This window comes from Piliocolobus tephrosceles, chromosome 2 (assembly GCF_002776525.5).
Source record: "Piliocolobus tephrosceles isolate RC106 chromosome 2, ASM277652v3, whole genome shotgun sequence".
In the NCBI taxonomy this organism is placed as follows: Eukaryota; Metazoa; Chordata; class Mammalia; order Primates; family Cercopithecidae; genus Piliocolobus; species Piliocolobus tephrosceles.
Window position 1 is genome coordinate 148,000,730 of NC_045435.1, and position 14,431 is coordinate 148,015,160.

The 14,431-nt window shown below is 37.9% G+C and overlaps 1 protein-coding gene across 2 annotated transcripts in view; it reads left to right on the plus strand.

Moving 5' to 3' along the window:
* EFHB (EF-hand domain family member B) overlaps nt 1–14,431 on the plus strand; it is a 72,412-nt gene that overhangs the window by 27,110 nt on the left and 30,871 nt on the right. For both annotated transcript variants that reach the window (XM_023207318.1, XM_023207317.1), the window contains exons 2-5: nt 1,248–1,310; nt 1,848–1,991; nt 3,421–3,601; nt 6,477–6,587. In XM_023207318.1, coding sequence (XP_023063086.1) covers nt 3,559–3,601; nt 6,477–6,587 — 154 coding nt within the window. In that variant the 5' untranslated portion in view covers nt 1,248–1,310; nt 1,848–1,991; nt 3,421–3,558. The remainder of the gene's footprint in view (nt 1–1,247; nt 1,311–1,847; nt 1,992–3,420; nt 3,602–6,476; nt 6,588–14,431) is intronic.

Consider the following 14,431-nt stretch of genomic DNA (forward strand, 5'->3'; position numbering starts at 1 on the left):
ACAGTATTCCCTGGTATCTGTGAGATTTCTTATAACTTCCAACTGAATTTTAAAAAACTCACTATACCTCTTCTCCATCTTCTCAGTCTTGCTTTTGCCCAGGTTAGAACACAGTTCCTTTCTTTTTTTACACAAAGTTCTTCTCACATAATGTAATTGTGTGGGTAGAATTTACTGAAGATACAGCATTAAGACTGGGCTGCTTCTCACTGTCTTATTTCCCATCTTGGCGCCCTCCAGCCTCTCACCCTGTTGCTAGACCTTCGACTCCACACACCTTCTCAATTTATTTGTCATCTCCTTGATTTTTCCTTCTTATCTAATCAGAAGTTGTTTTGCCCCTCCCTTTCAAACTGGAGTCTAATAATTCATATCAAAACATTAGACACTACAAAGATCATATTTTCTCCCATTTTTTTTTTTAACAAAGCAATTCGGTTTTCCGCCTGGCTATGTCTGTGGGCTTCCTCTTTTATACCTAGAGATGTCAGCAAGATAGTCTCTTAAACCCTAATGACTCTCTTACTAAAAGGAATTCCACACTCAACACTTAACATAATAACAAACTTCATCTACCCATATGTATTCATTCATATGTTCACGCACATCTACTCATTCATCCATCCACTCCACTCCATTCTCAGTTTCTCTGCTTTTGTCTGTTTGTTCTCTCTCTTTCTCTCTCTCTCCTCTTTCCAGATATCCAGAACACTATGGGAAATTAGTTTTTTTCTCTTAGTTTTAAATTTTATTTATTCATTTATTTTCAGAGGCAAGGTCTCGCTCCATTGCCAAGGATGGAGTGCAGTGATGTGATCATAGCTCACTGTAGCCTTAAACTCCTGGCCTTGAGAAACCCTCCCTTCTTGGCCTCCCAAAGATCATACTGCTATTTCACTGTTATATAGGACAATGAATCATTAACCTGTGATCTATGAGAAGATTGTTCTGAAAGCTGAATTCCTCAACACATCACAGAATTCCTGTAACTGGATGAATCACTAACAATGTTAATGCTGTAAAAATATATGCTTACAATTTTATAAATGTTTATGATATATACATAGCATTTAATGTTTGTTATGTATGAAGATTGCTTTATATTTACTATTGGTTCTTCCTTTTTTATGTTGGTCAAAACTAACTTTGTAGCATCAGAGGCATAGGACAAGTTTGAAATAAATTTCATTCTTCCAAATGCTCCTCTTCCACCCTGACAATGATCAACCCATTTTTTTCTCCCAAAGGCAGGGAAAGTTATTCCAGTTGGTTACAGAGTTGCAAGCTGCGTGACTGAAAAACTTCCCAGGGTGAGCACTTTCTATATACCTTTATGTTTCTATTTTTACCTTGTGTGTGAACATTAAGAAATAGGCAACTCAACGTTCCTTATGAAAGTGGTATACATTTAATGTGGTCAATTTGGATTCTTTACTGTTTTTTGAGGCCTTCTATTGATTTTGTCCAAGAAAGTGAAAATCCCAGGCTTCCAGTTTCTAGCTCTACAGGGATTCAATTACAGGGGATTCAATTTATTTCAGTGGGAATAATGGTATACTTATATATAAAAGTAACCTGGATACTTCCTGGTGGTTTTCTAAATGCAACATTTAAAATAAGTTGTTTAGGGCACATGTTCTCAGGATCTGTGTCATGGAAAAAAATGTTGTCTACTTCCATTAATAAATAAATACATTTTAGGGGGATGTTCATTATTTGGGGCTGTAGTTCCAAATGCGCTTACTACATACATACACTTAAGATTGTTGATTGATTGGTATAGATCAGTCCTGTTAATATTTTTAGAAACTGTACTTACTACTATTTTCTTGCCTCACTCTTCATAGCTAGTTACTCCACCTGCGGCAAAAAAGTATTTCAACTTCAGATATCCACCTGCTGGAGTAGAAAGAGTATTTTATGGAAGAGCAAATGATCCCCAAATTGCACCTTATTTGACACATGGAATTAGATCTAAAATTTCAATACCGGTAACTTATTTTCTTTTTTTCCTTGTACATTACTAATTTACCAAGGTGAAAATGCACAAATCAGGTATTAGTGAAATTCGTGAGTTCCAGTCTCCTTCCCACCCATATTTTTACTAGCCTTTTCTCAATCTGTCTTCCAAAAGCCTTTATCTTGAGCAGTAGAAAAAATCCAAGCAGCAGCAGCCAAGGCGGTATGAAGAAATTAATAGTTTGAGCCAAAAACTATCTATTCTCCTCTCAAATGATAAAAGCCTAGTTGCATTCCATTTTCTCACAATAAAGAGAAATGCTGTCAGACTTTGTTAGACAATAAAGAAGACTGTCTTGGCGGGGTGTGTTGGCTCATGCCTGTAATCCCAGCACTTTGGGCGGCTGAGGCAGGAGGATCACCTAAGATCAGGAATTTGAGACCAGCCTGGCCAACATGACGAAATCCGGTCTCTACTAAAAGTAAAGAAAAAAAAAAAAAATAGCTGGGGCATGGTAGTGGGCACCTGTAATCCCAGCTACTTGGGAGGCTGAGGCAGGAGAATCGCTTGAACCCAGGAGGCGAAGATTGCTGTGAGCCGCGATCATGCCACTGCAATCCAGCCTGGGCAACAGACTGAGACTCCATCTCAAAAAAAAAAAAAAAAAAAAAAAAAAAAAGACTGCCTTAGTGACTTGCCTAGAGGCCCTATGGAATACTTATGTGGACATTGAGTAGAGGTGGAGTCAAAATGTTTGTTATCTGCTACTGATTGAATGGACACTCTAGATTCAGAAGACCTGATCTCTGTATCTGAAGAGAACTTTTGGAAGTCAAGTGGTTCTTGTGCTTTTCATTTTCACTTTTCTTTCTTTTTTTTTTTTTCTTTGAGACTGAGTCTCACTCTGTTGCCCAGGCTGGAGTGCAGTGGTGTGATCTTGGCTCACTATAACCTCCACTTCCTGGGCTCAAGCGATTTTCCTGCCTCAGACTCCTCAGTAGCTGGGACTACAGGCGCGTGCCACCACCTGATTGATTTTTTATTTTTTTATTTTTAGTAGATACGGAGTTTCACCATGTTGGCCAGGCTGGTCTCAAACTCCTGACCTCAGGTGATCCGCCCTCCTCAGCCTCCCAAAGTGCTGGGATAACAGGCGTGAGCCACTGCACCTGGCATCACTTTTCTTAAATATTTGAGTCGAGTAACCTGGAAGCTATCATCGTAAACCTTTTAGTATCACTGAAACCTTTTAACTCATTAGAAAGTTCTTCTAGGCATGTTTAAACTTCATAGCCAATTCCGACAGTTCATTTGAAGGTGAGCAAACAAAGCTAGTGATGATAATGAAATGTTTTCCCACAGTCGTACAGTCTCCTCTCCCTAGCTGTTGATTAGGGTTTCCATTTTCAGATTTGTACTATTTTTGTTGATGTATTTGTGCATTGTATGATTTCTTTTAGGCAAACACATTGATAAACCCACAGCCTATTACTACATTTCAACAGAAAATTAAAGATAAAAAAGAATCTATATATCTTAGCAATCGACGAGCACCATTAGGAAAATCTCATGATCAAGCACCAGGATTACCTAAAGGAATGGACACAATCAATACGACATTTGGGACAGCAGTCATCAGAGGTAGTAAAAAAAAAAAAAAAAAAAAAAGCAGGGGGGGGGGAAGGGGCTGGTTAAATAAGTTTCTTTGGAAAATTTGATCAAATATCTTAATTGTATGATGTTTGGTGATGGTGTAAACGATGACTCAAGAAGGAAAGATGGGATTGTAGCAAGCAAGTTACTCTCAGAACCAAAATCCTTGACGTGTATGTATGCAGAAGCAGGAAAAATTCAGGTGTTGGAGTCCAGATATAGTGAGCATAGTAGGTATGGTGTAAAGACAGGAAAGTACTCAACAAAAATTGGCTCTGGGACTAGCTAGAGAACTGCAATCCCTTTGCCTTGGACATCCATTCGTGTGTTCTGTTTCCATCAGTGCTTCACATGTGTTCATGACTCTAAACTCTTTATGAAACAGAGTTCGTGGCACAGGTAGGTTTGGTAAATGCTGTATACCACACTCCATTCATGCAGATCCATGAGGTCTACGTGCATATTAACCAATCACAGGGCAGAGTGACTTCCACTCTGATTCTGAGAGGGAGTAGAGTACCATCTTTCAACAAATAACTAATTAGAACTGGTCATAGGCTATTCTTCCTTCTGAAGACCCAGGTTCCTGCCATGTTGTTGGGTGCCTTTCTTTACACCTTTCTCAGATTTCTCTCCTATACTCTTTTTGAGGTTATCCCCTCCCTCTAGGAGTCTTACCATAGGAGATCTCAAATTCCATGTTTCTTTATTTTTGTGGAGAAATTCTCTCTTTGTCTTTCCATACCCATTGAGGCTCTCTTCCAGGAACCTTAGCTTTGTTCACCAAAAGGCTCATTAGATTATTTTCCTTAAGGTAGTGACATCTACTCTGAAGACAGATTATACTTTGGAATGTAAAATCTGGAGTTGTACCTTATTGCATCAGATCTAAAGTTTTTAGAAATTTGACACATGAAAAATGTATTTTAGAGTAGCTTAAATATCCTCTCCTTTTTATGTTTCATAAACATATGAAACATATATATTTATATTTATAAACTATATATATTTATATTTATATAGAGACTGGGGTCTCACCATGTTTCCAGGCTGGCCTCAAGCTCCTGGACTCAAATGATTCTCCCACCTTGGCCTCCCAAACTGCTGGGATTACAGGTGTGAGTGACTATTTCCCACCTCTTCTTTTCAATAGGTTTAAGAAATCCTATGTATATGAACTGTTAGACATGGCATTATAGCCATTATATCATAACTGCTACCTAGGATTAGTTTATTTAATATGGAAAGTATTCTCTAAGTGTTCCTCATTGAAATATATAAAAGAAACAATGTTTCAAAACATGTATATATGTGTATTATTAAGTGTAATGTTCATATATCAAAAAGAAGTTCTGCTTTACAGGATTATTTTGATTGGAATCATCTTCTGATATTCTTAACTATTAGTTTATATACCTTAATTCTTGGCAGAAAGGCCAAAATAAAGGAAACTTCTTAATCTATGTTGTTAGGTCGAAAGGGAAGAGTGAAATTGTAAATGGAGTTATATTTACAAATTATTATCTAAAACAGTAAAAACAAAATTATTCACTGTACACAAAACTGGGTACCACTAGTCATGGGAATGCAGCTATTAAACAAACATCTCTTCTAGATTTAGGACTGGTAGAAGAATTTCTCCCTGATTCCAGTGATTCCCCTGGTACCTCTGGCTACACTGAGGATACAGATTCATTTTTTAAAATTAATTAATTAATTAATTAATTAATTTTTTGAGACGGAGTCTCACTCTGTTGCCCAAGCTGCAGTGCAGTGTTGTGATCTCGGCTCCCTGCGACCTCTGCCTCCCAGGTTCAAGCGATTCTCCTGCCTCAGCCCTCCGAGTAGCTGGGATTATAGGCGTGTGCCACCATGCCCGTCTAATTTTTGTGTTTTTAGTAGAGACAGGGTTTCACCATGTTGCTCAGGCTGGTCTCGAACTCCCGACCTCAGATGATCCACCCACCTCAGCCTCCCAAAGTACTGGGATTACAGACCTGAGCCACTGAGACTGGCCTGGGAATACAGATTCAGATCCAAATAGACACAGGGGCTTCCATCTAAAACTGCCAAAATTTACACCATAACTACCCCATAGGGCATTAGGGGTTCTAATTTGTGGTTCAGATTTGTTTAGGTCATCTTGAGAAGTCTGCAGCAAACTAAAATAAAAATTGTACAGAGATTCTCAGGACCAGGAATTTAACTGTGCTTGGAATATGGCTTACCACAACTAAACAGTTAACTGATAATAGAGTTCTTTTTTTTTTTTTTTTTGAGATGAAAGTCTTGCTCTGTCACCCAGGCTGGAGTACAGTGGTGCCATCTGGGTTCACTGCAACCTCTGCCTCCTGGGATCAAGTGATTTTCCTGCTTCAACCTCCCGAGTAGAGTAGCTGGGACCACAGGCATGTGCTACCACACCTGGCTAATTTTTGTATTTTTATAGAAATGGGGTTTCACCATGTTGGCCAGGCTGGAATTTTTTTGTGTGTGTTTTATTATTATTATTTTTTTAAGTAGGAATGGGGTTTCATCATGTTGGCCAGGCTAATCTCAAACTCCTGACTTCAGGTGATCCACCCTCTTTGGCCTCTTAAAGTGCTGGGATTACATGCGTGAGCCACTGCTCCAGCCAACTGATAATAAAGTTCTAACATGCTTCAGACTTCTAGGGGGTGAGCCAGGTCAAGCGGGCTTCCCTTTCTTGATAAATCATTTATGTTGGCTTTGTGATCTCTCGGGATGCCTATGTAGACTTGCATCCAGCATACCTAATTTCTCATTTGTTCTAGTCAATATAAACGTCATATAAATAGATTAAAAAGTATCTTGGAACTGATTTTATCAATTCTTCCTTCAGAATACTCTGCTAAAGATGTGGTGAATCCACCAAAATCCTATGAAGAAGTATTTAAAGAAGGAAATGAAGGACATGATTTGTATGTTGTTTCTCATAATGATTATTATGCAGGTAAGTGTCCTCCAATGCAAAATGGGCCTGAGGATATGGGACTCTCAGATTTGTGAAGAGGAGTAAAGGAGATAAGTACATAAAATTAAATGCCTGGCATGTAATAGGTGATTAATACAATCTTATTCATAAGGTCATAAACCATGATAGCTGGGAAAACCTGTACCGCATATACTCATGGTTTTAAAAAAATTTTATTTAAATTTTTTTTTTTTTTTTTTTTTAGACAGGGGTCTCTGTTGTCCAGGCTGAAGTGCAGTAGTGTGATCATGGCTCATTGCAGTCTGCACCTCCTAGGCTCAAGCAATCCTTTCACCTCAGCCTCCTGAACAGCTGAAACTACAGGTGTGCATCACCACACCTGGCTAATTTTTTGAGTTTTTAAATAGAGATGAGGTCTTCCTATATTGTCCAGGCTGTTCTCAAACTCCTGAGCTCAAGCAATCCTCCCAAAGTGCTGGGATTACAGGCATCCACCATTGCACTCGGCTCAATACTTGTTCTAAGTGCTTAATTTTGTATTAAGAATATTGGGTGATGATCAAGTTCACAAATTTTTGAATCAGATCAGGTTCAAATCCTAGCTCATCTATTTACTACCTTTTAAAACTTGGGCGATTTACTTATTTGATCATTATATATTTTTATCTCTTAAATGGGTATAGTAATATTGTGAGGATTGATTAGATGTCAGATGCTTAACGTAGTACCTGGAACATAGTTAAGTACTCATAATTATTAGCTGTTATTATTATTATTATTTTTAGTGATCTTGTCTTAAAGTTTCATATCCAGTAGCATATTACTAGAATTATTCCATAACACAACTAAAAAGGCATTAGTTGTTTATAGTGCTATAAAATAAAACTCAGTTGCCGATATGTTGATGTTAAGTCAAGTCTTGATATAATAAAGGATTGAGAAGTAGACTCTGATACATGTCCTGAGAAAGCCTATGCATTGTGCATGATTCATAAACTCAGTCTTTATTAGCTAGAAGAGCTGTCCTTCACTGTAGCACAGTAGGGGGGTTGTGCTCCTTATTTCTTATTTCTTTACTTTTCTCCTCCACTGCAAGAAAAGGGGGGCTTTCTTGCTCCTTATTTCTTATTTCTTTACTTTTTCTCCTCCACTGCTGTCTAACACTAGACTCCCTTTCTATGCTCTCCTCCCAAATTTCCGTTCATAGCTTCATGTCTGGAGTCTGCCGTTTGCTTCTGTCATAACCGATGTGTGTTGGTTCTCCCCCCCACATTCCTTCCTTCCTTCCTTCCTTCCTTCCTTCCTTCCTTCCTTCCTTCCTTCCTTCCTTCCTCCCTCCCTCCCTCCCTCCCCTCCTTTTCCATCCCCTCCCCTTCCTTCCCCTCTCCTTTCCTTTTTTGTTTATTTTCCCCTTTCCCTTTCCTTCCCTCTCTCTCCTGCCTCTTTCTTTCCTTTCCTTTCCTTTTTCCTTTTCCTTTTTTTTCCCTTTTTCTTTTTCTTTTCTTTTTTTGTCAGTGATAAGGAAGTATCTGCTGGTTCTTTACATGCCCCAACGTGTTCCCAGATTGTCTAAGATTGTCTCTACTCTCACACTGCCCCTGTTGCTATCTGCACAGATGCCATATTTCTGCTCACAGTCTTGATTTCTCTCCATATTTTTAGTCCTCTACTTCCCTAGCCCATTCCTTTCTTTCGCTCTTTCCCTCCTTTCTTTTCTTCCTTCCTCCCTTTCTTTGGTTCATTCCCTCCTTTCTCCCTTCTCTGTCTTGTGAAAATATTTTATTCATGTTTGAAAAAGTTTCATGTCTATTGCATAATCTAATCCGATGCTCTTTAGTTGTTTTAAAAAGAACTTTGGTCTGAGTGCAGTGGCTCACTCTTGTAATCTCAGCACTTTGGGAGGCTGAGGCAGGTGGATCACTTGACCCCAGGAGTTTGAGACCAGCTTGGGCAACATAGGGAGAATCTGTATCTATGAAAAATAAATTGAAAAATTGGCCAGGCATGGTGGCGCATGTCTGTAGTTCCGGCTACTTGGGAGGCTAAGATGGGAGGATTGCTTGAGCCCAGGAGTTCCAGGTTGCAGTTTGCCACGATTGCACTACTGCACTCTAGGCCTGGGCATGAGTGAGACCCTGTCTCAAAATAAACAAAAAGAACTATGTCAATAAATATGTACAATGCATAGACAACCTATAATGAGATACCTTATAAGGATTTAACAGTCTGAGAAAAATAAGTGTAGTTTTTTATATTTAGAAGAGCTCTAATGGACCGTAACATGACTACAGTTTCCTTCATTTGCTATTTTTGTGGAAGTTTCAATGGCATCTTGAAAAGTTGTAGAATCTGATCTTTTAAATATGGTCTTAATTTTTCCCTCATAAGGAAAGTACCTTTTTTATTATAAAAATACATTATAATTGCAGATAACTTAAATATTAAAAAATGAAGAAAGAGTAAATGTAACCTTGAAATCCCATTAGCTAGTGATAACTACAGTTGAGAAGTTGAACATTTTAAAAATTATTCTTATTCTTTTTTTTTTTTGTGGGTACATAATAGGTATATATATTTATGGGGTACATGAGATGTTTTGACATGGGCATGCAACATGAAATAAGTGCATCTTGGAGAATGGTGCGTCCGTCCCCTCAAGCATTTACACTTTGAGTTACAAACAATCAAATTATACTCTTTAAGTTATTTAAAAATGTACAATTAAGTTATTATTGACTGTAATCACCCTATTGTGCTATGAAGTAGTAGTTCTTATTCATTCTTTCTAGTTTTTTTCCCTACCACCCCCACTATCCTTCTTAGCCTCTGATAATCATCCGTCTACTCTCTATGTCCATGAGTTCAATTGTTTTTATTTTTAGATCTCACAAATAAGTGAGAACATGCAACGTTTGTCTTTCTGTGCCTTGCTTATTTCACTTAACATAATGATCTCCAGTTCAGTCCTTGTTGTTGCAAAAGACTGGAATTCATTCTTCCTTATGGCTGAATAGTACTCCATTGTGTAAATGTACCACATTTTCTTTATAGGTTCATCGTAATTTATCCATTCATCTGTTGATGGATACATAGGCTGTTTCCAAATGTCATTGTAAACAGTGCTGAAACAAACACAGGAGTGCATGTAATCTCTCTGATATACTGATTTTCTTTTCTTTTTTTTTTTTTTCTTTTTTTGAGATGAATTCTTGCTCTGTTGCCCAGGCTGGAGTGCAGTGGTATGATCTCGGCTCACTGCAACCTCTGTCTCCTGGGTTCAAGCCATTCTCCAGCCTCAGCCTTCCAAGTAGTTGGGATTACAGGTGCCTGCTATCATGCCTGGTTAATTTTTGTATTTTTAGTAGAGACGGGATTTTGCCATGTTTACCAGGCTGATCTTGAACTCCTGACCTCAGGTGATCCACCCATCTTGGTATCCCAAAGTGCTGAGATTACAGGCATTGGCCACTGCTCCCAGCCTGGTTTCCTTTCTTATGGGTATATACCCAGCAGTGGGATTGCTGGATCATATGGTAGCTCAAGTTTTAGTTTTTTGAGGAACCTCCGAATTGTTCACCATAGTGTTTGTACTAATTTGCCTTACCACCAACAGTGTACAAGGGTTCCTATTTCTCCACGCCCTCACCAGCATTTGTTATTGCCTGTATTTTGGATATAAGCCATTTTAACTGGGGTGGGATGATATCTTATCGTACTTCTGATTTGCATTTCTCTGATGATTAGTGATGTTGAGCACCTTTTCATATGTCTGCTATTTGTATTTTTTTTATGAAATGTCTATTTAAATGTTTTGTCCACTTTTTTGATCAGATTATTATTTTTTTTTTCTATAGAGTTGAGTTCCTTGTATATCCTGGTTATTAATCTCTTGTCAGATGGGTAGTTGGCAAGTATATTCTCCCATTCTGTAGGTTGTCTTTTCACTTAGTTGATTTTATCCTTTGCAGTGCAGAAGCTTTTTAACTTGTCATGATCCCGTTTGTCCTTTTTTGCTTTGGTTGCCTGTGCTTGTGGGATATTACTCCAGAAATTTTGCCCAGATCAATGTCCTGGAGATTTTCCCCAATGTTTTCTTGTAGTTTCATAGTTTGAGGTCTTAGATTTAAGTTTTTAATCCATTTTGATTTTATTGTTGTATATGGCAAGAGATAGGGGTCTAGTTTCATTCTTTTGCATATGAATATCCAGTTTTCCCAGCACCATTTGTTGAAGAGACTGTCTTTTCCTCAGTGTATGTTCTTGGCACCTTTGCCAAAAATGACTTCACTGTAGGTGTGTGGATTTGTTTGGATTCTTTATTCTGTTCCATTGGTCTATGTGTCTGTTTTTCTGCTAGTACCATGCTGTTTTGGTTACTACAGCTCTGTAGTATAATTTGAAGTCAGGTAACGTGATTACTCCAGTTTTGATCATTTTACTTTGACTTTTCTGGGTATTTTGTGGTTTCATATACACTTTAGGATTTTTTTTCTATTTCTGTGAAGAATGTCATTGCTATTTTTGTAGGGATTGCATTGAATCTGTAGATTGCTTTTGTAGTATGGACATTTTAACAATATTGATTCTTCCAATTCATGAACATAAAATGGTTTTTGATTTTTTGGTGTCCTGTTCAATTTCTTTCATCAGTGTTTTATAGTTTTCATTATAGAAATCTTTGATTAATTCCTAGATATTTAATTTTATGTGTGGCTATTGTGTTTAATACATGGGATTACTTTTTAAATTTCTTTTTCACATCATTCACTGTTGGTATATAGAAATGCTACTGATTTTTATGTTTATTTTGTATCTTGTAACTTTACTGAATTTATCAGTTCTAATAATTTTCTTGTGGATTCTTTAGATTTTTCTAAATATAAGATCATATCATCTGCAAATAAGGGTAATTTGGCCTCTTTCTTTCCAATTCGCATGCCCTTTATATCTTTCTCTTGTCTGATTGCTGTAGCTTGGACTTCCAGTATAAAGGAAGAACTTTCAGTCTTTTCCCATTCAGTATCATCCTAGCTGGGATTCTGTTGTGTACGGCTTTTATTATACTGAAGTGTGTTCCTTCTATATCCAGTGTGTTGAGGGTTTTTATTATTACAGGCATTAGCCACTGCTAATGTTGAATTGCTACTATTATTATTACAGGCATTAGCCACTGCTAATGTTGAAGGGATGTTTAATTTTATCAAATGCTTTTTCAGCATCAATTGAAATGATCACACGGGTTTTTTACTCTTCATTCTGTTGATATGATATATCCCATTGATTGATTTGCGTATGTTAAAAAATTACTTGGGTCCCAAAGATGAATCCCATGAGACTTGCAAATATTATCTTAAACCCATTATTTTAACCTGATAACGACTTAACACTATTTGCATAAACAACAAACAAGGAAAAATAAAAACTCTATGTCTTAACTTTCTCCCCTTACCTTTTTAACTCTGTTGTTTCTGTTTATATCTTCTTATAATCTCTATGTCTTGAAAAGTTGTTGTAGTTATTATTTTTGATTGGTTCATTGTTTAGTCTATCTACTCAGGATAAGAGTAGTTTGGATACCACAGTTATAGTGCTATACTACTCTGTGTGTTTCTGTGTGCTTACTATTATCAGTGAGTTTTGCACCTTCAGGTGATTATTCATTGCTTATTAATATTTTTTTCTTTCTGATTGAAATTGAAGTACTCCCTTAAGCATTTCTTGTAAGACAGGTCTGGTATTTATGAAATTCCTCTGCTTTTTGTTTTTATTTTTTGGCCTGGGAGAGTCTTTATTTCTTCATCATGTGTGAAGGATATTTTCACCAGATAAGATATACTATTCTAGAATAAAAGTTTCTTTTCTGCAGCACTTTAAATGTGTCATGGTACTCTCTCCTGTGAAGTTTCCACTGAAAAGTCTACTGCCAGATTTATTGAAGCTCCATTGTATGTTGTTTCTTTTCTCTCACTGCTTTTAGAATCCTTTCTTCATCCTTAACCTTTGGGAGTTTGATTATTCAATGTCTTGAGGTAATCTTCTTTGGGTTAAATCTGCTTGATGTTCTATAACCTTCTTGTACTTGGATATCGATATCTTTCTCTAGATTTGGGAAGTTCTCTGCTATCTCTTTGAATAAACTTTCTACTCCTATCTCTTTGTCTATTTTCTCTTTAAGGGCAATAACTTTAAAGATAAAATAAAATAAAAAAAATAATAAATTTAGTCTCACTGTGTTGCTCAGGCTAGTCTCAAATTCCTGGGCTTAAGTGATCTTTGCACCTTGGCCCCCCAAAGTACTGGGATTACAAATGTGAGCCACCTTGCTTGGCAAGGCCAATAACTCTTAGATTTGCCCCTTTGAGACTATTTTTCTATATCTTTTAGTTGTACTTCATTCTTTTAATTTTTTTTTCTTTTGTCTTCTCTGATTGTATTTTCAAATAGCCTCTCTTCAAGCTCATGAACTCTTTCTTCTGCTTGATCAGTTCTGCTATTGAGAGACTGATGTACTTTTCAGTCTGTCAATTGAATTTTTCAGCTCCAGAATTTCTGCTTGATTCTTTTTTTGTTTGTTGTTGTTGTTGTTTTTGTTTTTTAAAATGAAGTCTTACTCTGATGCCCAGTCTGGAGTGCAGTGGTGTGATCTTGGCTCACTGCAACCTCCCTCTCCTAGGTTCAAGTGATTCTCTTGTCTCAGCCTCCCCAGTAGCAGGGATTATAGGCACCATCACGCCTGGCTAATTTTTGTATTTTTAGTAGAGATGGGGTTTCACCATGTTGGCCAGGCTGGTCTTGAACTCGTGGCCTTAGGTGATTTACCCGCCTCAGCCTCCCAAAGTGCTGAAATTATAGGTGTGAGCTACCACGCTTGGCCTTTGCTTGTTTCTTTTTAATTATTTCAGTCTCTTTCTTAAATTTACCTGATAGAATTTTGAATTCCTTCTCTGTGTTATCTTAAATGTCTTTTGAGTTTCCTCAACACAGCTATTTTGAATTCTCTGTCTGAAAGGACATATAGCTCTGTTGCTCCGTGATTGGTCCCTGGTGTCTTATCTAGTTTATTTAGTGAAGTCATATTTTCCTAGATGGTGTTGATACTTGTAGATGTTCCTTGGTGTCTGGCATTGAACAGTTAGATATTTATTGTAGTTCTCACTGTCTGTGCTTATTTGTACCCGTTCATCTTGGAAATGCTTTCCAGATATATGAAAGGACTTGGGTGTGGTGATCTAAGCTGTATCTGCTTTAGGAGGCACCCCAAGCCCAGTAACACTAGTTTTTGCAAACTTGTAGAGGTACTGCCTTGATGAACTTGGACAAGATCCAGGAGCATTCCCTGGGTTACAAGGCAGAAATTCATGTTCTTTTGCTTTACTTTCTCCTAAACATACAGTCTTTCTCTCTGTTCTGAGTCACCTAAAGTTGGGGGTTGAGTGACACAAGTACCCCTGTGGCCACCACTGCTGACTGTATTGGATCACACTTGAAGCTAGTGTAGCATTTGGTCTCACCCAAGTCCTGCTGTACTCAACCTCTGGCTGCAGCCTATGTTCACTCAAGGTCCTGGGGCTCTACAATTAATAGGTGGCAAAGCCCGCCAGGCCTGTGTTCTTCCCTTCAGGGTGGTGAGGTCCCCCAGGCCTTGGGTGGGTACAGAAGTACTGTCTGGGAGTCAAGGACTAGAGTCAAAAACTTTAGACGTCTACCAGGTATTCTATTGTATTGCAGCTGAGCTGGCACTCAAACCACAAGATACAGTCTTTCCCACTCTTCCCTCCCCTTCCCAAAGGCAGAGGAACTTCACTGGGTAGCCACTGCCACCCCAGGCCATGAGAATAATGCCAGACTATCACCAATGTTCT